At 36.6% G+C, this 26142-nt stretch overlaps 1 protein-coding gene across 5 annotated transcripts in view; it reads left to right on the forward strand.

The window, feature by feature from the left end:
• Window positions 1-26142, forward strand: part of KDM6A (lysine demethylase 6A) — a 176007-nt gene that overhangs the window by 74682 nt on the left and 75183 nt on the right. For all 5 annotated transcript variants that reach the window (XM_045860700.1, XM_045860701.1, XM_045860698.1 and 2 more), the window contains exons 5-6: window positions 5289-5347; window positions 11871-11991. In XM_045860700.1, coding sequence (XP_045716656.1) covers window positions 5289-5347; window positions 11871-11991 — 180 coding nt within the window. The remainder of the gene's footprint in view (window positions 1-5288; window positions 5348-11870; window positions 11992-26142) is intronic.

The following is a 26142-nucleotide window of genomic DNA, read 5'->3' on the forward strand; positions in this document are numbered from 1 at the left end:
GGATTTCATAGACATATTTAAGAAAATTTGGCAGGGGGAGGGTCAGAATGAGGTTGTTAATTTTTTATTTCATCTGTGTTATTCTACAGGTCACTGTTTTGTATAATTTAGCTCAGGGGTGTCAAACTCATTTTCACTGGGGATGGGGGGCTGCACATAAGCCTGGCGGCTGCCTTCAAAGGACCAAATATAATTTCAACTCCTTAACAATTAAGGAATAATTAAATTTATGCAGTCCTAAAATTATTTCGGCCCTTTGAAGGCAACCTTGAGGCTGATTGGCCCCCAGTGAAAATGAGTTTGACATCCCTGATTTAGCTCATCACTCTTGTTCTCCAATCCACTTTCACATAGGTATGTTCATAAATATAGAAGCAGAACTCTCAGTGCCCTTTTCTTCAATTTGGAAATAGTTTGGGGATACTGAGAGAAGTTGAGGAACAATAGGATAGAATAAGACTTGTAGTGTGTTAACTGCAAAGGACTGCAGAGCACTCCCTTCTCACGTCTGGGGTTGTATAGCCTGGAGTTCTGGTTTCAGAACATAGGGCATTCAGGAGTTAATTAGATGTGTAGGGGATCAGTGAAATCACCGCTATGAACTCTAGTATTGGTGAACTGCTAACTTAATGAACCACATCCTTGACAATAATTTTACTGTAAACAATATAGGAGACTGCAATATAAAATGATAATAAATTCATTGCTATAATTTCTTGATTTTGGGTTTTAATGGGTACTGTCATACAGTATAAGTTGGAGCTTGGCAAACTATTTTAAACAAAGATTTTATTTATTTTTAGAGAGGGGAAGGGAAGGACATAGGGAAAAGGAAGGAGAAAGAGAGGGAGAGAAACATTGGTTGCCTCTCATATGCACCCCAACTAGGGAATAAACCTGAGCAGGCTTTTGCTTTGCAGAACAGTGCCCAACTGAGCTACAGTGGTGAGGGCTGGCAAACTTCTTTTGTTAAGGCCACAAAGTAAATATTTTAGGCTTTGTAATAAGCCAGTTAGTCTCTGTTGCAACTATTCAACTCTGGAGCTGGAAGCAATTATAGCCAATAAGTAAATAAGTGAGTGTAGCTGTGTTCCAATAAAACTTTATTTACAAAAACAGGTGGCTGGCTGGCTGGATTTGGCTTATGTGTGTGCCATAGTTTGCTGACTCCTAGTGTAGATACTATGACCTCTAAGGATTTGAATTGAAGCAGAACTATGTTTTATAAACAGTACGTTTCCCAGAAAGTTACTCCCGTAACTCCTCAAAGTTGAAGGAAGACTACATCACATTTAAATTCATTTCCATGTTATTACCTTTGGTCTGGTCAGCTTTTTGCATAGACCCATGTTTCTTAGTAGGGATGCTATTAGCATTTTTGGTGAGGCTGTACATTGGGAGGGAATACTTCTCTTTCAGGGCATATGGCCATTCACACCCTCAGGTCAACTATTTTCAGAGATGTGTGATTTAGAATCCCTGGCTTAGATAGCTTGTTTTTTTCTTCTTAGTTATCCTTGAGGTACAGTACCCAAGTAATAACTCTTTTCCTAGTCCTTATTATACTTCATTAACTCTTAAATGGTTGCAGCTGGGTATATATTATTACGCACTTAATTTCATAATCTTTTGTCATTAGATTGTAAATTCATTGACGAGATTTTTGTTTTGTTTACTGTCTTCTCGTGCTAATAACTGTTATGACTCATAATAGGTGCTCAATAACTTTCAATTAGATTGTTAACTCTTAATGGGAAAATGAAACTTAACTCCTTGTCAAAATTTATAAGCTTCAGGTTAGTAGGGACCATGCCTCTTAACTAATTCTGTGTCACCTAGGGAAATGTTTTAATAATCGAGCTTAGAGACTGGGTGGTTCACTTTACTGAACTTTTAGGCATCTGCTGTGTGGAAGGGGCACTGTGCTAGGTAATAACAGGGGATACACAGATGCTTAGCACTCCTGCCTTTGTGGCATTTTTGTCTGATGTTATTTTGTCAAATGACAAAAACATAGTAGCTAAGAGTAAACTCTGGGGGCAGACCTAGATGCAATTCCTCTGTTCCTTACTTATACCTGTCTCTTTGAGCAAGTTGCTTTATCTTTCTGATCCTTGTTTCTTCATTCTATGAGGCCTTCTACCACCTCAAAGGGTTGTTAGAGCTTTTAAAAGAAAAGTCAGTATTTTGCATAAAATAAAATTCTTGCTATTATACAATAATGTTATATGATAGACATTGTGCGAAGGCCAAACTTAGAGTTTGGAGACATTACCTTTGGTTTGCGGTAGTTGAAGCAGCAGAGCTTCATGGGAAAGATGGCATTTAAACTGACTGGATCTTGTATAATTAATTGATAGAATTTATATAGTGGCAGGGATGCAGATAAAATATCCTAGAGGGGAAAAGATAAACCTACAGCAAAGTAAGGAAGTTGGGACAATGCAGGGTGTGTCCTGAAAGCAGAAATGCCCCTCAATAAACTCATTTCCACTATACCCTAAACCACCTTCGCTGGGCAATTACCTAAATTGGTGAAAGATGTTATCTGTTGTTATTCACTTGCTCCTTTTCCCTCCATCTCCTTCATCTAGGAAGACAGTTGTCTTTCAAATTAGACTTTCTGGGTGGGATGCTTCATTGACTTGAGTTAACTACTCCTACATTCTGAATATCCCTGTTCTCTCCACCCCAGCCCCCTACACACAGTAGCTTGCATGCTTCTTGAGAGCAAGGGAAGTATATTTTTATCAGTTTGGCCTGTTCATCCTTTGATTATTGCCACTGACACATACTAAATAAATGCTCAAATTATTTCAGGGGATGGGGGAATAAATGAATGATCCTGAATAAAATCATTTCCAGCTGAATATAAACATTTTTAAAACATTAACTTTTGAAATAGATGTTGCCTGAGACCTTTGTAAATCCCAGAATTTGTGAACACTCTTGTAGCATGTAATTTTCTCATTTGGAAAATTGGGGGTAATGAGGATTTAATGAAATTAAATTTCATATATAGTGCATTTTAAGCTGTAGTAGTAGTTAAAGAACATTTTTCAGTGTTTCCAGAAAGGTACTTAGAATTCAATGGAAATACACAAGATAATTCCAGAACAAATTTTAATTTTAAGAGTGTTGCATACCAAAAACTCACCCAGTTGTTTGCACCTTGGGGTTTAGACGTCACTGATTCTTTTTCTGCAAGCAGTAACTGACCCTTTCTCTGCAAGCAGTGACTCTCCACAGTTTTGAGATAAGTAAGTACTCTTGATTCCTCATACCTAAGACAAGATGACTCTGAGGAGTGTTCCACAGTTTACTAGAGATTCCCAGTAGGATCAAATCTTACTTGCTCACAGCTCTATAACTTGCCATACTGCACCCTTTTTTGGTTTCCTTCTGTTCCCTACCTCAGTTCTCCACTTTTTTTTACTGGTGCTTCCCTAGGGTAACTTCCCAAATAAAGTACTAAACCTTTTGTCCCAGGGTATACTTCTGGGGAAATGCAATGCAAGGCAGTATGGCAAAAAACATTTTAGTACGAGTTTAAAATTCTTGAGTTTTAGAATATAACTTTGGAGAAATTTGTTCACAAAGATTGTGAAGGCTTTGAAACCTGAAAATCTGGCCTTCCTGTGTGCAGCCTGTCACTACTAGACCCAATAAGCAGAGGCAGGGATTGAATCTTTATGGGTACTTGATTCAAGATGGCCTGTGATCTGAGGACAGCAGGTTCTTTACCCTAACAGAACATCTTAAATTCTATTTTAAACAGACCCTTTTTACAGGTAAAGGGTTTGGAATTCAGGGAAAAAGTTCATCTGATAAAAGCTGCAGAATTCTTTCATATGTGTCCTGGGCTGTGGGCATCTCACTCCGGATGGAGCACAATGGCTCAGATTCCATCTTGAATTGCTTGCAGTCCTCCTGAGGCACAAAGGTGTAACTGCTTATAGTCTCCTGGAGTCAGGGTGGGTCATCTCTTCAGTTCCTGAAATAAGAGCTTTTTCGTTCATTGATTACCAAACTTATTAGCTATTACTTGAGCTAAAATTTTCCAACTTTTGAGTCCCCCATTACTTTTATTTTATTTTTTTTTAACAGGGAAGATTTACTAAAACAGATAGGCTTTTTTTAATTGATAAAATACAAGGTAGGTACTCCAATATTTGCCTTTTTTGAAAAAAGAGAATGGGTAGCTAGTTCTTGTTTGGAGGCCAGAGGTCAAAATGAGTCTGGATAAGTGTCTCACTGTTATGTACTGGGGGGAAAAAAGCATCACTAATGTTTAAAACCCAAAATGTAAATGGCTAGGTGTTGTTAAAACGTGATTTTTTATATTAAAATTTGTTCTAAGTTTATTTTATACATACTTTGTTTTTTTTAATTTGTTCTTTGCTCTTTCTTTTTAATTTTTAAAAAGATTTTATATATTTATTTTTATAGAGGAGGAAGGGAAGGAGAAAGAGAGGGAGAGAAACTCACTGTGTGGTTGCCTCTTGCACACCCCCTACTGGGGACCTGGCCCACAACCCAGGCATGTGCCCCTGTCTGGGAATCTAAGTAGCAACCCTTTGGTTCACAGGCCAGCGCTCAATCCACAGAGCTGCACCAGCCAGGATTATTGTACATACACTTTGAATTTTAACTATTATCTTCCTGGCATTACAGAACATAAAATTAAATTCAATTCAAGTAACAAAAAGAACCAGAATAAAAATACAGATAGAAGTGAAAGATAGTTTAAGTATTTTCTTATTCCTGAATAATAGGTTTTTATTATAAATTTGCTGACAAATTTTCTGTTTCAGGGCAGGTTTGATTAAAAAGAAACTAGAGAGTATCTCCAAGTTGATTGGATTCTGTGCCATCTGCTAACTCATCTCATCACTGTTATTTTGGTGGTTTTTTTTTTATTATTTAAGATTTTATTTATTTTTTAGAGAAGGGGATGGGAGAGAGAAGGGGAGAGAAACATCAATTTGAGAGAGAAGCATTGATTGGTTGCCTCTAGTATGCACCAGACCTGGAATCGAACCTGCAACCTAGGCATGTGCTCTGACCAGGAATCAACTGTCCTTTTGCTTTGTGGGACGATGCCCAACCAACTGCGCCACACCAGTCAGGGCATGTTATTTTGGTGTTTTAAAAATATTTCTCAAATATATTGTAATGCAGGACAGAGTTTTACAATAATAAAAACACATTGGATATTATATTAATAATGTCATATGCATTAAACATATGTGCTTTTCCTAAAAGTGCCTTTTCTCCTTTCTTTACAGAATGCTGCCTTTTTATATGGTCTTGGTTTGGTCTACTTCCATTACAATGCATTTCAGTGGTAAGTTAACATAAAACTAATAACTTCAGTTTCCAGGAAATGAAGTGTGTGTGTGTGCATGCGTGTGTTCTTGTTTGATATACAGGGTGGGGCAAAAGTAGGTTTCCAGTTGTTCATATGGAAAATAATACAATAATAAATAATAATGTAACAATAAATTCTGTTTCATGTACTCACAAGTATAAACCTACTTTTGCTCTACCCTGCATTTGTGTGTATGTAATAAATACAAAATATTTTAGTGTCTCTGTGCCTATGTATTTCAATAATCTTTTGAAATTATTGGATTGTTTTTTCAGAGATAATGATTGACATATAACAGTTGTGTGTTCCTTAAAAGAACCTGGCATAAGATTCTGATTAAAGAAGGCTTAAACTGTAGAAAGCTTTTAGAATTTCTCGGTTAATCTTTATGGACCAGTGGTCCCCAGGTAAATTGAATTGGGGAATGACTACACTCTCAGATTTCAAGGTGCATGGATAGATGATCTATGATGACCAGTATTTTTTTTACCTTTTCAGACTCGTAGACAACACTGACTGCTCCCTCCCCTTTCTATCCCCAACACACACCTGCACAAGCAGACACACGTGGTAGTATTTATCAATTTCCCAGTAACCAGGCAGCAGATTACACACTCTCAATTCTCTCTTTTATAATACAGAGATAATGGTACCACCTTCAAGGTCAGAAACTATATGTAATAGAAATATATAAGATTTCATAAACTGTAAAGTGTACAGCCCTGTTATTATGGCCTTTGTCCCATTATTTTTCTCTTTCCCAGAATGTTTCCATTATCCAATGTAAAGAAAATAGAATTTGAGTTGGAAGATTGGTATTCTGCTCTCAGCACTGCCACTTAGTTTGATCTTGAGTTAAATAAACTCCCTAAATCTGTTTCCAGATTGTGTGTATGTGTGTGATTTTTTAAAAAACTACATGGTAATCACTCTTCCTTTTCAACTTTATGGAGTTTTAACAAATAAGATAAAGTACATTTTGTAAACTATATAAAGCCCCCTATGTAGACAGTTTTCATTTGAAATTTACCCATTTGTCAGTTCCTTTGTTCTTCATAATTTTAAGATGAGTGAATATTGTGAGGATCCAGAAGAACGTTTTGACCAAAAGTTACAACCCTCTCATATACTTCTTGGACATCCTGCATATTACAGTTTTTAAATATGCATTGGCAGTGATTCAGTACGACTTCCCTGAAGATGAAATTTTACACATTGATGACTTTTCCTATATGCTTTTTCTTTCCTCTTTGCCCTTGGTCTTAGAGATAACTTAGTTTTTCCCCTTAATTTTGTAGGTGAAGAAAGCAAGGGGTGTGTGTGTGTGAGAGAGAGAGACTGACTCAGTATTTTGTAGCTGTTTAATTAGTGGCAGAAGCAAGCTTATGCTCAGATTCCCCAATCTAATAATTTTTCTATTATACTCTATCCCCAAGTTTGAAGATTGACAGGTGGTTATTTTTTTATCAGTATTTGTAGTTCTCCTGGGCACATTGGTTCGTGTGTGTGTGTGTGTGTGTGTGTGTGTGTGTGTATACATACACACACATACATCTTTTTATTGAAAGCCAGAAATAATTTTTTACGAAAGTTTTTTTTAAATATTTTATTTATTTATTTTTAGAGAGGAGAAGGGAGAGAGAAAGAGAAGGAGAGAAATATCAGTGTGTGGCTGCCTCTTACATGCCTCCTACTGGGGACCTGGCCCACAACCCAGGCACGTGCCCTAGACTGGGAATTGAACCAGCGACCCTTTGGTTTGCAGGCCAGCACTCAGTGTACTGAGCCACACCAGCCAGAGCGCCAGAAATAATTTAGGTAAAACCCAGGACAAAGAACTCTACAGATTAGGAATGGATGTGTATGCCCTACACCAGCCAGTTTTCACCTACCTGTGTGATAACTTGTGTGCTCCCTGTAGATTGAAGATAAGAACATAAAATCCGTAGTGAGGTGAAGCCATTGTCAGTTCAAAATTGGATTGCTTTAATAAGTACATGACTGTGTCAACTTTTAGGGGGCTTGTAGCTATAGGAAATTATATTTTGATTCCTTACCTACATACAATTTCTATATTCTTCAGTTGACCAAAGAAATTAAACTGAATGATATGAAGATAATGCAATGTCAGAATTAATAAGTGCCCTCTAGTCTGTCAATACTGTCCTGATCACCATCATTTCTCATGTCGAGTTTCAGCTCTAGCTGCTTCCTAAAATCTCTCACGCCCTGCCGGAATCCATTTTGGCTTTGTGTTTTCTGTCTTGCTGGTCAAATGTTCTTTCACAAACTCTGTGTTCCAACTTTTGCTTTAACTTATCTTAGTTTTTCTCAAAAGCCACAAAATTAGAAAGCATGGAGTGGGTACTTGGTGAGAGTTTGGAGTACAGCCTTAAGTGATAGGAACTTCCTTAGGTTAAATGTATATTTGTTTTATTTATAGGTAGCAGCTATTAATTGCTGGGATCATCCATTTTTCTTTTTTTGATTTTACACCAAATTCTTTGGGATTTGTTGAAAAAATGTTTCTAGAAAAGAGTGTGATATGCCTTTTTTGGGTGTTGTCAGCTCTAAAAAACTGCCTTGGATGTGTCAGTATGTTGTATTTCTGGTACATTTATAATTTAAGTAAAATTTGATATTCAATAATGGTGTCTGCTGGCATTTGATTAGATTAAGTATTTGATAGTAGTATGTGCAACCAACGTGTGTTGGGGTTGGTGACTGTGACTTAATATATTATTGAGAGCAACTTTATTAAATATAGTTTTATCTGGTAACCTATTTGTCTTATTTTGTGCCATATTATGCTGCCCAGTTTTTCTTTTGTAGTTGATTTTATTGGTTAGGTTGTAGGTCAGTTTTTCTAGTTTCAGTTGCCGCCTCTTCTTAGAGGAGCCCATCTTAGAAAGTAATTGAGCAACTAGTATATTCTCATTTGATTTAGCATGATTATTCAGTTTTCTGGCACAAAACTTTTTAAAGGACTTGCAGAAGGAGGAAGGAAGACATAAAAGCACAGAGTAAAATACATGTATTAGAGAGCTAGAACCAGTCTCTATAAAGCCATTCCTTTACAAACTCGTAAATGCACACCCAATTCACGCCCATGCATTTACTTGTTTATGAAGGGGTTAATTGCTAGGTGTACCTTGAACTGAGCTGCTCCTTGCCTTTATATAAAGTAAGAAACCTATGTCCTTCAGTGAGAGGAATTGAAATAACACACAACAATAAATTATTCCAATTTGTAGCCACAGTGTTAAACATATCCCCCCTGAAAATTCTTATTAGTCCTATCTCCAGCTTGTAACTTTTTGCATTCTCATTGGTCAGTATCAGAACAGTTTTATAATAGCATATCTAAGAGATACATAATTTTGTGCTAGAGGCATAGGCATTTAGAAATTAAAGCTCCCAAATCTAATTGATAATCGGTCTAGTAAGATCACTAGTAATCATTGTGTTGACATTGAAAACGATTAGGAGAATGAGGTGGAAAGTGAGTTTTAAAAAAGGAAATGTTAACATGTTACAAGTGAAGTTTCTTTAGGATTCATTTCCCTAGCACTGTACCAATCAAAGTGTTCTTAGGGGTATAGGAATTTGTGCTCTCCTGTGTAGTTGCTTGTTTGGGTGTAAACGTGAACCTAGTGGAGTCGTGATACCATTGGTCCTGAGGCTCTAGTCTAGCATGGAGTCTGGCAAAAACTTCATATTTAATATATATTTTTGAGCTATCATAATACAGATTAATGCTCTTAGATCAAAAATTTAATTTCAACATAGTTCCATTAACATAAAACAGTTTATGTTAACATGTGTTGACTTTATTATGTACACTTTTGTTTTGGAAAAACTAGTAGATAACTAAGGCAGTTTTGGCAAGGTTATGCTTACCAGTGAAATAGATTGCCAGAGAGAATGTAAGGGCTTAGAGTAAAAGTCAGGGAAATTATGGATAAAAACATAAATTTCACAATAGGAGAATGGGAAAAAGTATCTTACTGTCTGGAGTGATGAAATGAAGACTGGCTAAAGAGGACAAAAGAGCCAGGAGGTAGGAATACATTAGCATATGCTAATGTAAATTTGTATATTTCTAATTTAGCCCCACATTTAAGGTCCTCTCTGGTCCAACTTCAAATGATACTTCTAGCTTTACTGTTCCCCTAAATATGTCCTTTATGTCAGTTACACTGTATTAACATTTCCCTGAAAACATTTTGAGCATTCTGTACCTATGTAACTTTGTTCGTGCCATCTACTGTTTGGCCTGTCTTCTTCCATTTCCACCTTCAAAAAATCTTGCCTGTCTTTTTCATTACTTCATCAAATCTATTTGTGATACTCAAAAGGAATCTCTAAATTTCCTAATATATATGTGTGGAAATACATATCTCTTGTGTGTTGTATGTATATTATTCCTGATTCAGGGCCGGAATATTCTCCCTTTTATTAGTATAAAATTTTATAGAATTCATTTATTCCTTCAGATATCCTTGAGGGAAATCTCTGGGCTCACCTTTCGTAGCCTGAGAGAACTTTATTTTGGCCCTGGCTGGTGTAGTTCAGTGGATTCAGTGCCCTGTCAGGGCACATGCCTGGGTTGCCGGCCAGGTCCCCAGTAGGAGACGCTCAGGAGGCAACCACACATTGATGTTTCTCTCCCTCTCTTTCTCCTTCCCCTCCCCTCTCTCTAAAAATAAATAAATAAAATCTTTAAAATTTTTTTATTTAAAAAAGGAGTTTTACTTTGTCTCTTCCCAGATCTACTGAAACTGTGCTAGGGATATTTAGTTAAAGGAGGCTTTTAATAATGACTTCTTGAAATCTTGCTAAAAATGACCATTGTTTTAAAATATATTTAGCACATGAGTGTTTTTCATAGGTAGTGCTATTGAGGTTTTAGCTTTCTATCATTTCTTTTTTTTTTATTTATTTATTTTTTTAGATTTTATTTATTTATTTTTAGAGAGGGAAGGGAAGGAGAGAGAGAAGGAGAGAGGGAGAGAGAGAGAAACATCAATGTGCGGTTGCTGGGGGCCCTGGCCTGCAACCCAGGCATGTGCCCTGACTGGGAATCGAACCTGCGACACTTTGGTTCGCAGCCTGCGCTCAGTCCACTGAGCTACGCCAGCCAGGGCGCTTTCTATCATTTCTGTTTTTAAATTGTTAGCAATGGCAGGCATTAAATGCAAAAAAATTTAAGCTGAAAAATCTATAGAAATAATTTTGTTGATATAAAAAAACTACATCTTTTTAGATTTTAAAAAATGTCAGTGATACTCATGCATAGCAATATGTACTTTTTCTGTAGAAAATATGTTTTAATATTTCAAAATTATAAACCTTTACATACTTTGTATCACAGAAGTAATTTTATAGTTTTGCATAGCCATTTCCTATATACTAAAATTCTGTCACAATGCTCAGGTCAGCAGAATTTGTATGCTTTGGTGTTTTAGTTTAGTCTGTGCTGTAGAGATCATGTTCTGGCTGCATGCAGTTCAGTGAGACATGAAATGTGGTAAAATGATGACCAAATTTAAAATGTAGTTTTCTCCATGTACCCGACCCCTAGTGCATACGTGCATGCGCATGCACACATGCACACAGTTTTTCCCCTCCTCTCTGGGTGGGGAAAAAAAATGAAGCATGCAGGAGTTAAAAATGGGTAAAAAGTTGAGAGAAGAAAATGAACCTACATGTGTTTTGGTATATGAGGAGAACTGTTTAGTAAAAAGATTTGTAGTGTTCCCCACCACAGACACACACACACACACACACACAGTTCAGTCAGCCAACTATAAAAGCGATGGCATCTGCAAACATCTATTACATCTATTAAACTTAAGCATTAAAATGTTATTCAGAAAATTAAAAATAGAAATGTAGAACTCAAGGAATTAGACTACTTGGAAAAACTGGAGACAGCACATGAGTAGGTAGAGAATAAAATTATTTGGTTATTGAGTAGACCTAACTACTAGTTAACACTAAGCAAAATAGTGATGTTTGGGTGGTGAGCCTTGAGGGTAATAGTAGATTTAGGCTGAAGCAGAAGAATGAAATTATTCCAGGTCAAGAGACCATCCTGAGAAGAAAGAGTGAAGAGAAAGAGGGCCAGTGTTTACACAAAGAAATTCCTGAGATAATCTAGTTCATAGCTGAGGAGGAGCAATATTAGAGCATAACTGGGAATGGAATTGAATAGGTACTATTCACTTGTACTTAAATGTTTAATGCTGTTTGCTTAAATGCTACATAGAGGTTTGATGTAGCATATCTTTTATATTAAATTAGATTCTCTATATTCAATTATATGAAAAACCCAGGTGCTCCTTGCCAGTCTTTTTTAAACTGTTCATTCACATCATTTTTAAATAACTATTTCCTTTATAAACTATGGTGTAAAGCATAAGATTTACTGTGCTACTGAGCAGAAATTCATGCAAGTGTTAAAAAGTTAAGATATCTTATGTCTATATTCTTTCAGGGCAATTAAAGCATTTCAGGAGGTGCTTTATGTTGACCCCAGCTTTTGTCGAGCCAAGGAAATTCATTTACGACTTGGGCTTATGTTCAAAGTGAACACAGACTATGAGTCTAGTTTAAAGGTAGGTTGTTGGGTTTTTCCCAAGACCCAGTGTTTCATTTTTGTGGGGTTGTTTTGAGGGGGGTTTGGGTGGGAGTTGTTAAATATTAGAGCATGAGAAATGCTGCAGTTTATATTGGCAGAGAAAATTTGAAAATTTATGTGGGAGAATGTTTATCAGCTGTGAACTGGGAGATACATTAGGTTGACTTTCATGATACAAAGTAGTCATTATGCTAAGACATAGGCAACTAATTACAAAGTTAAACTTTTTCTTGTTAAAGATTTAATTGAGGTCTGTCATCAGGAAAGGGTGAAGGTTAGAACTCAGTTTGGACATTTGAAACACTTTATTATAAGTGATTGGCCACTACGGAGGTCAGAATCATTGACCATTTATTTGTATTGGTTGCACTAGAAATCTTTACACATTTATCAGTAGGGCACATCTGTGATATATAGATTAGCTTTAAAAGTGTTCTCTGAAAGTCATTTGTGCTGCTGGTGGATGAGTATTAACATACTTGGGAAAAGATAATACATTGTTGGTTAAGTATTTCACTTTCTATGGAAATTTGATATTTCTCAATTTTTTTTTTATTGAGCTTCTTGTGTTGTCTGCCATCACTTAGGTCTCACTGGGATTTTCATGAATATAATGCTTCTCTGCATGACAAGAGCATTGCTTTTAGAAAGGATTCAGAGTTCTAGGGAAAAGCTTAAGTTTTGGTGAATTTATGACTAAAATAGCTCTGATACAGACTATCTTGATTCTGAAGGTAGGGAGATAAAGAATGATAATGATTATACAGTAGGTCATAATTTGAATTCTCTAATAAGGAATGACTGAAGGGTTTTTTTAATCTAAACTGTATTTAAGAGTGCCTAATTGCTCTAGAATTTTAAAATAGACAATTATTCAGATACAGTTTCTATCTTTTATGAGTTTATAAAGAACAATGCTGATTGTAAGAAAAAGAAATAGGCAACCAAAAACACTAAAACAAGTAGGTTTTGAACTATTTAGATCACACAGTTGTCAAAGGTAAGTGCAATTTGAGGAATAGGCCCAAGTGTAGATGTAAGTAGTGTGAAGAATAAGGGATGCCTGGAAGTTATCAGTGTTCCTCAAGATAAGAGCATCATTTCTGAGGCTGTACTATGAGATGTGACTGGATTAGAAATGGGAAATAAAATAAGTTCAAATATGCCATCTTGCATAATTTATCCTCCTCTTGGACATTCACAGTATATATTAGCAAACAGAGACTCTTGAAATATTTTGTAGTACAAAACAAACTTACTTGAGCATTTTACAGTACCACACAACACACCTATTATGCATTGAATGAGTGCTTGGTAAATGTTGATTAGGAAGTATATATGAGTCGAAAAAAGTAATCAGATATGTCCCAATTTGTGGAATGTAAATATTTCTGAATTATCAGCACAGTGGTATTTTAAATAATTCTGTGGGTGCAAACATCTGTTCCCATGAAGGTGGCATTATTTAAAATCCCCTTTAATCAGGGAAAACAGTTTTGGACAATGTTCCTACTTATTCCTATTCAACAGAAACCTCCCTATATACAACTATCATTTGTTCAGACATAATTAAAGACTAACCACACTTTCAAGTCATCATGATTTTAGCAAAATTGCCTTATGTGCATCTTGTTTTGGGCTTTTTAAAAAATTTATTTAAATACTTGATATCATTTTTGTTTATTTCATTTTTATGAACATAGAAGAGAATTTTAGGAGTCTTGGATACTTCTCTTCCCCATAATGAGGTTTAATTTGATTTTTATGTTATCTTGTCATTGGCTTTTTAAGGCTTCTCTCTGCAGTATTCCTTGTCTATTTTCAGAAGAATTTTAGGTATCAACATTTTATTTGAGGAGAAGGTGGTGTTTCCATCTATTATTATAAGTGCTTAGTATTTAGTGTAAATGAAGGTGGGGAATCAGAAGGAATGATATGCCCCTCTCCTCTTAGGTGGCTTCATGTGAATACATGTGGATCCTTTGATGACTTTCCCACTGTGTAAAAATCTTTCTAGCACAAAGCATTGTCATTAATTAGAAGCTTTGGACTGCCACCTCAGAAACTACAACTTAAGCTAATTAAAATATCAACAAAAAAGGTAGATACTATGTGAAGTGCAACTTTCAGGATTGGTTGATTGAACTGATACAAGATTTTATCAAGGATTCGTTTTCTTCTGTGTTGTATGTTGGCTTACTCTTAGGGCTGTATGCCAGGTTCAATGAAAGTGAGATTATTCCTCTTCCATATTTCATGTAAAAAGATACTGTAGAGTAGTGGCATAGGTGCTTAGTATAGTTCTGGTGTATAATAAGTGCTCAATAAATATCGGGTGATAATTTTCATAGAGGAGAAGGATCCTTACTTCCTTTGATCTCTTCAAGAATACTTCACTTTGCATCTCATTGGCCAGAAATAAACCACATGGCCATTCTCAACTGATTCCTATTGAAGTCGTGGTTACTCTTAGACCACTTTCGCCCAGTATTTTAGCAGGGCACTCAATTCCCTAAATACACTGTTCCTATGCTTTAATCCTATGGAGTGAAATGGTAGGTAAAAAGAGTATTTTGGTGTAGGGATGGTGTGAACAATCTGTGTGTTACAGGTTAGGTCTTCTCTAATTCATTTTGTTTCCCTATGCCTGAAGAGGGATATTGCATATACAGTATGTTTTGGATGGTAAAATATTTAAATAAAGTAGAGTTTATTTTCATAATAGATTTTTTCTTTTCACTCACACATGAAATGCATTCCAGGGCCTCTGGTTTTATTTCGATCTCTGGTAATTACTTTTCTCCAGAAATGTATCTCTAAAACAGATTCCTTCTGTTTTGGTACTTTCAGAGCAAGCAAATTTGGTTTTCAAATTTGACCCTGCCATGTAAACTAATTGTGTGACCGTGGGCAGAATGCTTAATTCTTTTGATCTCTTTTTATCTATAGAACTGAAATAACTGTACTCACCCCACAAATTCCTCTCATTTGAATCTTTTATAGATATAGTGTTTGTGAAATCCCATTTTTTGATCTTAGATTTTAATACTTGTATTTTTGTCACTTATCCCATCTCAGAAATGTGAAGTTAATATCCAGTTTACTTAATTATATGGTGTTATTTTTCCATTAATTTGACCAGTAAAGCTTTCATGTGTTTAGTGACTATTGGAGTACCAATTCTTAATTTATTAACTAGGTGAACATTATCTGAATCAGAGTCCATTTCAGGGTGACATTTCTACATATTTTGTTGGTTTTCTTATCTGCTTCAAGTAATACTTCCCTGAGTGGGGTTGGTTGCCTATTTAACACCATATGACTAATTCAGAATTATTTCATTACCTCTTAATGATATTAATGCTAATTGCTTACACTCGTTATGTGTTTGAGGCAGTGTGCTATTACTATTTCAATAAAAGTACACTAATTTTGACAAATAGTTTTATATAATGCCTCTAATTTTCATGTCCTGGCAGACTTAAAATTTGCTTCATGTGAAGCTAATAAGAACAAAATAACATGTAATAACATCCTTATTATTCAGTCAGTTAATGCCAATGTATCTGTTTAATAAAGATCATATAGAAATTGCCCTTAATATTTGCATGTTTAAGTTTCCATAAAATATGTGAACATTAGATATTTTTGGATTTTTAAAGGTAAAGAAGGTGGCTTTTTTAAGGGAACACGTGGAAAGTTGACTGGGATACCAATGTTAGTTCCCTTATAGTTCGGTATTTGAAGATGATATGCTGATTGAAGGGGCTCCTGCGAAAGTTAGGAAGATCAGAATGACAGAGATAATTCAAAGGAAATTAGTTGAAGTCAAATGAGACTTGTATGTTAGCCAGGCATTTTACCAGGTGCTTAGTGTTCTTGAATGAATAGCTAAATGGAAGAGGCTGTAAAATGCCTCATAGGATTGGCTGGAAATACTGGGAGAGGAAGAGAGAGAACGAGAGCAAGCAAGGTGGAGGGGAGCTAGTTTTATTTATCATCTCTTAACAGATTTTTTTTCTATGCACACTGGCAGCACAGTTGTTTTCTCCTGATGCCACTGTTCACCAGTTCATTCAGCTTGTCTCACCTCTACTGTTATACCTGACATCAAATTTCTGAATGAAGAAGTATTTCCACTTGATTTTTACCTTACTTTTCTACAGGAATGACTTATTTCCAGGTGTCTTGTTTGATCTTGTACTCATTACAGATTTACGAATTGTATTGTGAATTTTTTTTATGCCAATATATTAAGGCAGAAGGGATAAGTAAAGGCATGATGATCTCTATTTCCTTATAGAAACCACTTTTGTAAACTGTGAAATGCCTCCTGTCTTTTATTTTATTTACTGTAGAAAGCAGAAATCATTTGTTTCATTTAATTAAGATACTGTAAACTGTATATATTATATAAATACTGAGAATTTGATACTAGTTATTAATTTATTTTAACTATTCCTTAAATTTCTAAAATACCTGTAATATTTCTTTGTTGAAGCTTTATCAGCACATTTTTTATTAGTTAAGTTGTCTGAAGATAATGAAAGTTGCTATTTCTCCATACCTCCTCCTGTCCTGCTCCCTTCATGGTGTTCAGTAGCTTAACTCTTCCAGCTGGCATTTTGAAAGTTCTAGTCTTTTTTTATTTTTTATTGAGATAAAATTGACATGTAACATTATATAAGTTTAAGGTAGGTGTACAGCATGTTGGCTTGGTACATTTTATGTATTGCAATATAATTACCACCTTAGTATTAAACACCTGTCATGTCACAATTATTTCTTTTTTATTTTTGCTGTGAACAATAAGGATCATCTAGTCTCTTAGCAACTTTGAAGAGCATAATACAGTATTGTTGACTGTAATCTCTGTGCTGTGCACTAGATCTCCAGGAGTTATCTACTAGTTGCAAATTTATACCTTTAAACAACATCTCCCCAGTTCCCATATCAGCAGTGAAACTGGGTTTCACCTGAGTGTACCATTACTGCGACTTTTGGCAAAAGATGGTTATTGCTGTTTGTTTTGTCTTCTGTCCCTTTTTTTCTCAGTCGTGGACAGAATTCCCTCTGGTCTTTCTTTTTCCAAGTAGTACTTTTTACAAGTAGTACTCATCTACTTGCACTTTACCTTTTAGTCTCTCCAGATATTATTCTTTGGTATGAGGTGATCTCCTAATTGGTTTATGTAGCCACACAGCAGTGCTTTCTCCACTTCACTCTGTCCAGTTTTGGTTTTTCCATTTGATACTTATTTCTGCCCTGAGTTCTATTACATGCTTTCCAGTGTCAAGTAGTATAAATAGCAGAAGTACTTCATTTCCTCCAAAATGCATGTTTGAAAAGGACATGACTGCTCGTAGGTATGCAATGTCATCCACTCTGATACCGAGAAGCTGGGGCGGGGGGAGGGGCAGGTTTCCCATGTGAGTTTTCTCTCTGCAAATATATTTTAAGTACAAGAAGTCCTTTCTAATTCAAAAGTATTTTGTTTCAGACCACATGCTTAGGTTGGTGGTTCAGTGGGCAGGGTGTGTACGGGAGGCAGCTGATCAGTGTTTTTCGTATTGATGCTTCTCTTCCCCTTTTTCTCCCTCCCTTCCCATAAATAAATACATATATACATACATACAAATATACATAAGTTTTTTTAATGTTCATACAAAACTACTTAAATTTGTGGTTGTAGATATTTGGTCTTCAAATGAAGCTTTATGAAACATTCAGTGTATCTGTCGTCACACCTTATAAAGAGATTATGTTCCAAAACAACATTTTACAGTGAAAATTATTTAATTATTCCCTTTATAAAATATATGTAATGTTCACCTTGTATTTGTTACTTGTATACCTAGCCATCTTGATTTAATATGACTACAAATTGATCACTAGATACAAAAAACTTTGACATTATGTCAAACTGTGTACACAGGTTAGATGCATATTAGAACCAGTATTTAAGAATTTCTACTCAGTATCATAGCTATGCTTTTGTAAAATACGGTAGAAGGCAGGAGTTGGGAGAGTAGGTAGGACATAGGTACAGGAAAAAAAGATGAACAAGATCAGTAGAATAAATAAATGGGTTCTTGACGGATGAATGAACAGTAATATATCCTAGGAATCTTAAGGAAGTAATTTTATTACTTTATTAACTGATTTATTGTAGGAAGATATTTCACATTTATTGGCTTGAATCACTTTCCTATTAACTAATGTAGGAGAAAAAGAAATTAGCAACAAGTTTTGGGGTTGGGAGGTGAAGAGGCTTTGAATGGAGATGGGTCATTTGGGGGAGTATATTGAGTTGGTGTAGACAGATAGAAGTCTGGAGCCGAAAAGAAGGGCTAGAAATAAAACATTTTAACATCTCCATTAATGGTATCTTTTGTCTTACTTTTGTGTTACAGAAATTTTTAGAGAGACCAGATTGATAAACTTCATAGAAGGAGCCTCTTTTTTGACAAGATTGCCAGGATGCTTTAACTATTAGTCATTGGTGTACAGTTGAGTCACTCCCAAAACTATTGTAACAACCTTGCTTTACAAAGATAATTGGAAGACCCACGTTTGAGGGCTTTGAGAGAACCCCAGTCAGATGAGCTTGGCTACATAATGTTTCTCACAAGCCCTACCATCATTTACCAGTTTCAGTTTTGTGTCTTATTTTCAGATACCAAATCTCTAAAATTAAGTACCATTATATCCTAAGACATTTTCCTAGTCTCACCCATTTATCATAGACTGTTAGTTTTAAGCATGAACTTTGTTGGTTTTAATCATACTTTTAGAACTGTGCCAATCTGTAACAATGAAAAAGAAACAATTTGCCTTTGACTTGAAAAGAATACGTGACACACCTTCCCTTATTTCATTTAAATGGTCCATAAACCCTGTTTTACTGGGGCTTTGTAAAAATAACAAGTTGTCTGCTCAGCCTGAAGTACCTCTTTTCTTCTCTCATCTATATCTCTGGGATTCTATTATGAAATTGTCTTTTAAACTTCTGTTACAACACCAATTTCAGTGGACCTTGTGTTTGTTTAGTTGTAGATATATAGCCATAGCAGAGTGCCTGGCTTGTAGAGTAAAAAGCTGGTTGCCAACCTTTTGTTCGTAAGAGACTGTGTCTGCCGTAACTGAATATAGACAGAAGTATCACCTATACACACCATGTCTACATATTCTGAAGTAAGGTTTTGAGGGGGTCAAGCACGCGATTTAAAAACTTTTAAGACAATGGCATTTAACCCTAACTGTACATTAGAATAATATGTTGAAGCTTTTGTGTGGTTCACAGGATGTCACCCTCAATCCACTGAATCAGAACCTGCAAGATTAGATCTGGAATCCAAACATTGATCCAGATTAATTTATATGTTGAGGCATACTTTTTGTTGATTACAAAAAGTTATCTCATTGCTTGTCTGTATGATTGGAAATACAGTTGAAGGGTTCTACAATTGAAAAGAGTTGAGATAATCAGAGTATACAGCTAGAAGTAAAACAATTTAAAGGGAAATAAAGTCTTGAAACTCTAGTTTTATGTGTTAATTACATGAGTACAGATATCCTACCTCCAGCTAGAAATCAAGTTCCTCAGTCAGTATAAAGCAAAATGCTGTAAAGTTATTTTGAAATATTGAATAAGTCAACAGCTTTTAAAACAAAAGGTGACTTTGGTAATAAAGATGTCAACAGAAATTGTAATGAATCGAACCTTGTGTTAAATTGGACCAGAAGTCCTCTATAAAAAGAAAATCACTGTAGCATTTAAAAAAGATATCTTAGGTAAATCCTCTTGACTTGGAAATTAATTTTCTGTAGAATGCTTTTTACCTTGAGGATTGTATATAGTCTGAACTGCAAAAGCGTCTACTGCATAATAACTGTTTCACACAACAGCAGTTTCATTACTACAGTATTTGTATGAGTTGCATATAGAGCACAGATGGCAAACACAAGGCCCACGGGCCAAATCTGGCCCAGCACCTTGTTTCTACCCGGCAACAGTGCCGAGCTCCTTGCCCCTAGTTAAGGAGTAGTTACATTTATACAGTCCTAAAATTACATTCATCCCTTGGAAGGCAACTGCGAGGCCGATGTGGCCCCTGGTGAAAATGAGTTTGACACCCCTGATATAGAGGGTGAGGCAAAAGTAGATTTACATTTGTCAGTATGGAAAGTAATGCAATAATTGATACATAATACGAAAATAAACTGTTTCATGTACTTATAACTGTAAACCTATTTTTGTCTACCCTGTACTTTGTAGCTGCTTCTCTTGGTTGCAGGGATGGGTACTGGATATTCTACCACGACATTTTTAAGCTTGGGGGCTGCTTGATTATCATGTGATTTCTGCTGGTTTACATGTTAATAAGTACATCTATTTTGCATCTGGTTTAGATGCTAGAGTTGAAACTGTGAGGTCAGCCATGATTAGTGTGGCTTAGTGGATTGAGCATCATTCCATAAACTGGTCACCAGTTCAACTTCCAGTAAGGGCATATGCTTGGGTTGCAGGCCAGATCCCTGGCAGGGGTGGGGGTGGGGGTGGAGCATGCAAGATGCAACTGATCAGTGTTTCAGTGTTTCTCGCACGTTGATGTTTCTGTCCTTCTCTTTCTCTCTCCCTTCCCTTCTAAAAATAAATGAATAAAATCTTAAAAACAAAAACAACAACTATGAGATCATTTCATCCCCAGTTCCTCATCTCCCTTTAGTTTACTGAACGGTGTATTGGTATTTTTATTTATGTGGGTTTTTTTGTAGGTATTTAGTTTTTAAAACTTAGTAATTATCCTGTAAGTTCTTTCAGTTTCACATGCATGCTTTTGAATATGTACTCTTGCCCAGTAATTTTTCTATATTGTTGCTGTTTGGAAATGTTTTGTATTTCATGGTATTTTGGGTTTCAGATGGTGCTTCAGTGTGACTTCATTGTTGATTAAAAATTATGTATTTTGCCATGCATAATGTGTACCCACATTTTTGGCCCCAACTTTCAAGAAGAAAATGTTTTGTTTTAATTTTTAAATTCAATTATTTGTTGATTTATATTTAGACACTTGTTTTTATATTATAAAGGCATTTTAGCATTTATTTTTGAACATATTGTACAAGAATTTTTATATAACACATACGCATAAATGTTTACATAGATACGAATTAGTACTACCCATGTATAATACACATCCTTATTTTTCACTCAAAAAAATTGGGACAAAATGTACTCATTATACATGACAAAATACAGTATATAAAACATGGCCCAGAACTGTTTCTGCCAGGTTTTATTGAATGACCTTGAGTATTGATAGATGAAATGTGGGCTAGACAATTTGAATTATGCATCTCTCTATGCTCTTTGTGGGATTTCAATGTAATAATAAAACAAATACTGCCATCTTGAAGGCTGTTTCTTTGCAGGTCAGTTTATATCCTTTGATGGTTGATTTAGGAGAGTTCTGTCTTATCTAAATATTAATTTGTGCTGGCAGGATATATTAGATTTAGAAATATATTGCCATGTACCTGTGTGGCTACTGTGCTGCTCTTTTTGTCTAGAGGAAAGCAGTTATAAAGCATGCTTTGTTCTGTGGTACTCAATTTTTAAAAGTCTTTTACTTTCTTTTTTTAATATATTTTATTGATTATGCTATTACAGTTGTCCCATTTTCCCCCCTTTGACTCCCCTCCACCCTGCATAAGCCCTCACACCCATATTCCCCCCATTTAGTTCATGTCCATGGGTCATACATAAGTTCTTTGGCTTCTACTTTTCCCATACTACCTTCTTACCTTCCCCCTGTCTATTTTCTACCTACCATCTATGCTGCTTATTCTCTGTATCTTTTCCCCCTCTCTCCTCCCACTCTCCTGTTGCTAACCCTCCATGTGATCTCCATTTCTGTGGTTCTGTTCCTGTTCTAGTTGATTGCTTAGTTAGTTTTTATTTTTGTTTTAGGTGTGGTGGTTCATAATTGTGAGTTTGCTGTCATTTTACTATACATGTTTTTTATCTTCTTTTTCTCAGCTAAGTCCCTTTTAACATTTCATAAAATAAAGGCTTATTGATGATGAACTCCTTCAACTTGACCTTATCTGAGAAGCACTTTATCTTCCCTTCCGTTCTAAATGATAGCTTTCCTGGATAGAGCAATCTGGGATGTAGGTCCTTGGCCTTCATGACTTGGAATACTTCTTTCCAGCCCCTTCTTGCCTGCAAGGTGTCTTTTGGGAAATCATCTGACAGTCTGATGGGAACTCCTTTGTAGGTTAGTGTCCCCTTATCTCTTGCTGCTTCTAGGATTCTCTCCTTCATTTTTACCTTGGCTAATGTAATGATGATGTGCCTTGATGTATTCCTCCTTGGGTCCAACTTCTTGGGGACTATCTGGGCTTCCTGGACTTCCTGGAAGTCTAGTTCCTTTGTCAGCTCAGGGAAATTCTCCTTTATTATTTGTTCAAATAACTTTTCCACTTGTTGCTCTTTGTCTTCCCCTTCTGGTACCCCTATAATTCGGATGTTGGAACGTTTAAAGATGTCCTGGAGGTTCCTAAGCTTCTCATTTTTTTGAATTCTTATTTCTCTATTCTTTTCTGTTTGGTTATTTCTTTCTTCTTTCTGGCCCACTCTATTGTTTTGAGTCCCAGTTTCCTTCCCCTCATGTTGCGCGTGGGTCACCGGCCAGCAGTGACCACGGAACGCTGTGGATGGCTCGACGATAAACACGCGAGAAATAACAACATGCACAGAGACAAACTAGTTTCTGTGGGGAAGTAGGGACGAAATGGCCACCCCCCCTAGTGGGGGAGCGCGCCGATTTACCATCCATACCTGCTTTTATTGGGCTCATTCTGCATAATAATTCAGGTAAAGTACAGTACTCATTAGGGGGGAAGTAAGGAACCATAGAAAACAAAGAACTCTGCCGGTCTATTGAGTTGGGGGTCAAAGAGCTGTAAGACTGAGGAACAAAATAACTTCCTCCTAAGACCCTTCTCATTCAACTGGGAGCATTCTAAACAAAGAAGGTTTCACAGTAATTTACATGTTCTTTCTTAGGCCTGATCACCCCGGGGAATCCGCACTTCTCAGCACAGAGCTGCACCACCCTGTCATTGTTTCAGGCTTAGGTGGAGCAAGGGAACTAAGGCAACTGGGAGACAAGGAGGTTTTTTCCCAGACGCTGAGAACTCAGGCTATGTCAAAGCCGAGGAGCGAGGGTCCATCACCCCCCTTTTGCTGCAACCCCCCCAAGTCCTTCTTTTGGGGGGCCTCCCAAAGTGATTGTGCCTGTCTTAGGTCGTTTCCCCCCCGTGGGGAATCTTACCCGTCTTTGGCTAACCGACCAAGCTTTTTGGGGTTCAGTTATGAATAAAGCATCAGAAGCAGCATTCCTGCCAAGAAGATAAGCTTTTGTCTCCTTGCTGGCTTACAGTTCCAAGGGTGTTCCCTTAGCCTTAGCCTAGGTGGGGGTTTCAGCTTCTGATACCAGTCAGGGCGGTTCCCAACACCCTCACTATTGATTCCCTATGCATTTTCATTCATTTCTCTTATTGTAGCCTTCATTTTTTCATCTAATTTGCAACCAAATTCAACCAATTCTGTGAACATCCTGATCACCAGTGCTTTGAACTGTGGATCTGATAGGTTGGCTATCTCTTGGTTGCTTAAAAATATTGGCTCTGGGGCTTTGATTTGTACTTCGGTTTGAGCCATTTGCGGGGAGGGGGGCTGGTCGCACTTGTTACGTAGTAGGGGTGGAGTCTTAGGTGTTCTCCAGGGCGGGGCAACCCAGTTGCTGGGTTGTCACATTGTATGTGGGGGAGAGGTCAGAGAGGAAACAATGGTGCTTGCTCCTCTCTCAGTTGGATTTCAGTCCTTTCCACTGCTTTCCCCAAGCTATCTGGGCCTTTCTGGTGCTAATTCCAGTGTGGGTGGGCTTTTGTACGTTCTAGGACCCTGTGGGTCTCTCCAACACACTCTCCTGTGAGGCTGGGAGTCTCTCCCTGTGCCTCAACCTCCACAGGTGTTTTCAGTCAGTGTTTCTAGGTTCTGTTTCCCAGTGCTGGGACCCTGGGTTGCGTGATCTGTCTCACCGCCCTATTTTGCCTGGTTTATCTGTGCAAGAATGTGGCCTGGACAGCCAGGTGCCTTGCACACAGTGCCTCGCTTCACAGTTGCCGCCTTGCTGGGACTGCCAGCTGCCTGTGTGCTCAGGATGCCTTACACACCTAGGAAGCATTCGGAAGTGTTTGGAAGCGTTATGTGTAGCTTTTTGTGCTGAGACCCCTCTCCGCCTGGCTGCCCGACTCCAGCCCTCCTACCAGTCTGGATAAATGTGTGTATTTTAACTCCTTGGTTGTCTGACTTCCGTACAGTTCAATTTTGTCAGATCTGGTTGTTATCTTTTTTTCTAAATTGTTGCTGACCTTATTTTGGTTGTGTGAGAGGAGGCACAGTGTGTCTACCTACACCTCCATCATGGCTGGAGGTACTTTTTAAAATAGTCTTGCTTTCAATTGCCATGGTAGTACACTCAAGGGATGTTTGAGGACACACAATCTGCTTAGTCGGCCCAGGGAAAAATAAAAGCAGTTTTGAGGTGTTGAGATGTTGGATTTTTTTTTTTTCCCATTCTGTTGACCATGGCAAAAAATATTTTAGTCTTGTTTTGTTGTTGAATGTTGTATCCCTAGTGTCTGCATTGTCCAAAGAGGATTATATACTCTTGATAAATTCATTTGTTGAATAGATTAAATATTCTGTATTTAAGAGTCATTGTCATTTTGTTTGTAGTGTACTCATTCAAAATTTATATCCCTTAAATATATTTTTAAGATATTTATTTATTCTTAGAGAGAGGAGAAGGGAAGGAAAAAAAGAGAAACATCATTGTGTGGTTGTCTCTCACGTGCCCCCCACTGGGGACCTGGCCTGCAACCCAGGCATGTGCCCTGATTGGGAATCGAACCAGCAACCCTTTGGTTTGCATACCCGCACTCAATGTACTCTAATCTTTCATTCTTTGTAACACTGGGTAGCTGGCATTTGTTTATTTTTGTTAATTCAGGGTTCCAGTTGATCAAGTCCAGTTTTGTTGATTCTGTGTTAAAATACAGTACTGAAAACTTGTGGCCTTCTATATAGGAGGTAACCAATCGATGTCCCTCCCACCCATTTCTCTTTCTGTAAAAATCAATGAACATGCCCTCGGGTGAGGATTAAATAAAATATAACTCTTTAGATATTTTTATTGTTGATAGAAATGAACTTAGTGTGGTCAGTTTTTAAAAAAGGATTTGTATTTTAGCTGTTGGTTACTTTATATGTATGCTAAAATTTGAATATACATTTGTGTAAGTACCATATTTTTGGACTATTAGATGCACCTAGGTTTTAGAGGAAAATAGGAAAAAATTTTGAAGCGAAGTGTGGTAAAATATTTAATAACATAAGTAATATTTCACCAATATAGATGTAAACAGAACTCAACAGCAGCCTTAACAACCATTATTCCTCCCAAGGGGAGGGGGTACATCTTGTAGTCCGAAAAATATGCTACTTTTTTAGAAAAGTTGAAAGTGATGTACTTTTTTTTATCTTGAAGACTATACCAACTCTAATACTTGCCTTCTCTTAGTTTACATGCCAGGTTTAATGTTGACAAACTAGATGTCACCCAGTGTTTTGGATTATGATCTGCATTCTTAAAAATATGTTGTATGTTAAATTTAACATTTTGGGGGGCAAGCTTATATGACATATAACTATTATAACTATTATAGTTATAATAGTATAACTATTAATGGACTAAAATTGCCTACACATATAATAGCACATTCTAAAAGGATAATTATATTTCACAAACAAACTTGAATGCGGGCTATTTGTAGCTTGTGCATTCTTCGTAGTAGTCAAAATAGTTTTTTTAAAAAAGTTTTAGAAGGCACTGAATACAGTGATTATTGAAATATCAGGAAGGGCAGATAGTTTTACCCTTGATCATAATTCTCATAGTAATTTTTTTTGTTTCTAAAGTTCATGTCTCATTTTGAGATAAGCAGTGGTGTTCTGACATTAATGCCATCAAACTTTTACTTTCAGTTTTAAAAA

The sequence above is a fragment of the Phyllostomus hastatus genome, unplaced genomic scaffold (assembly GCF_019186645.2).
Source record: "Phyllostomus hastatus isolate PE091 unplaced genomic scaffold, TTU_PhHast_1.1 phas_scaffold_200, whole genome shotgun sequence".
Lineage (NCBI taxonomy): Eukaryota > Metazoa > Chordata > Mammalia > Chiroptera > Phyllostomidae > Phyllostomus > Phyllostomus hastatus.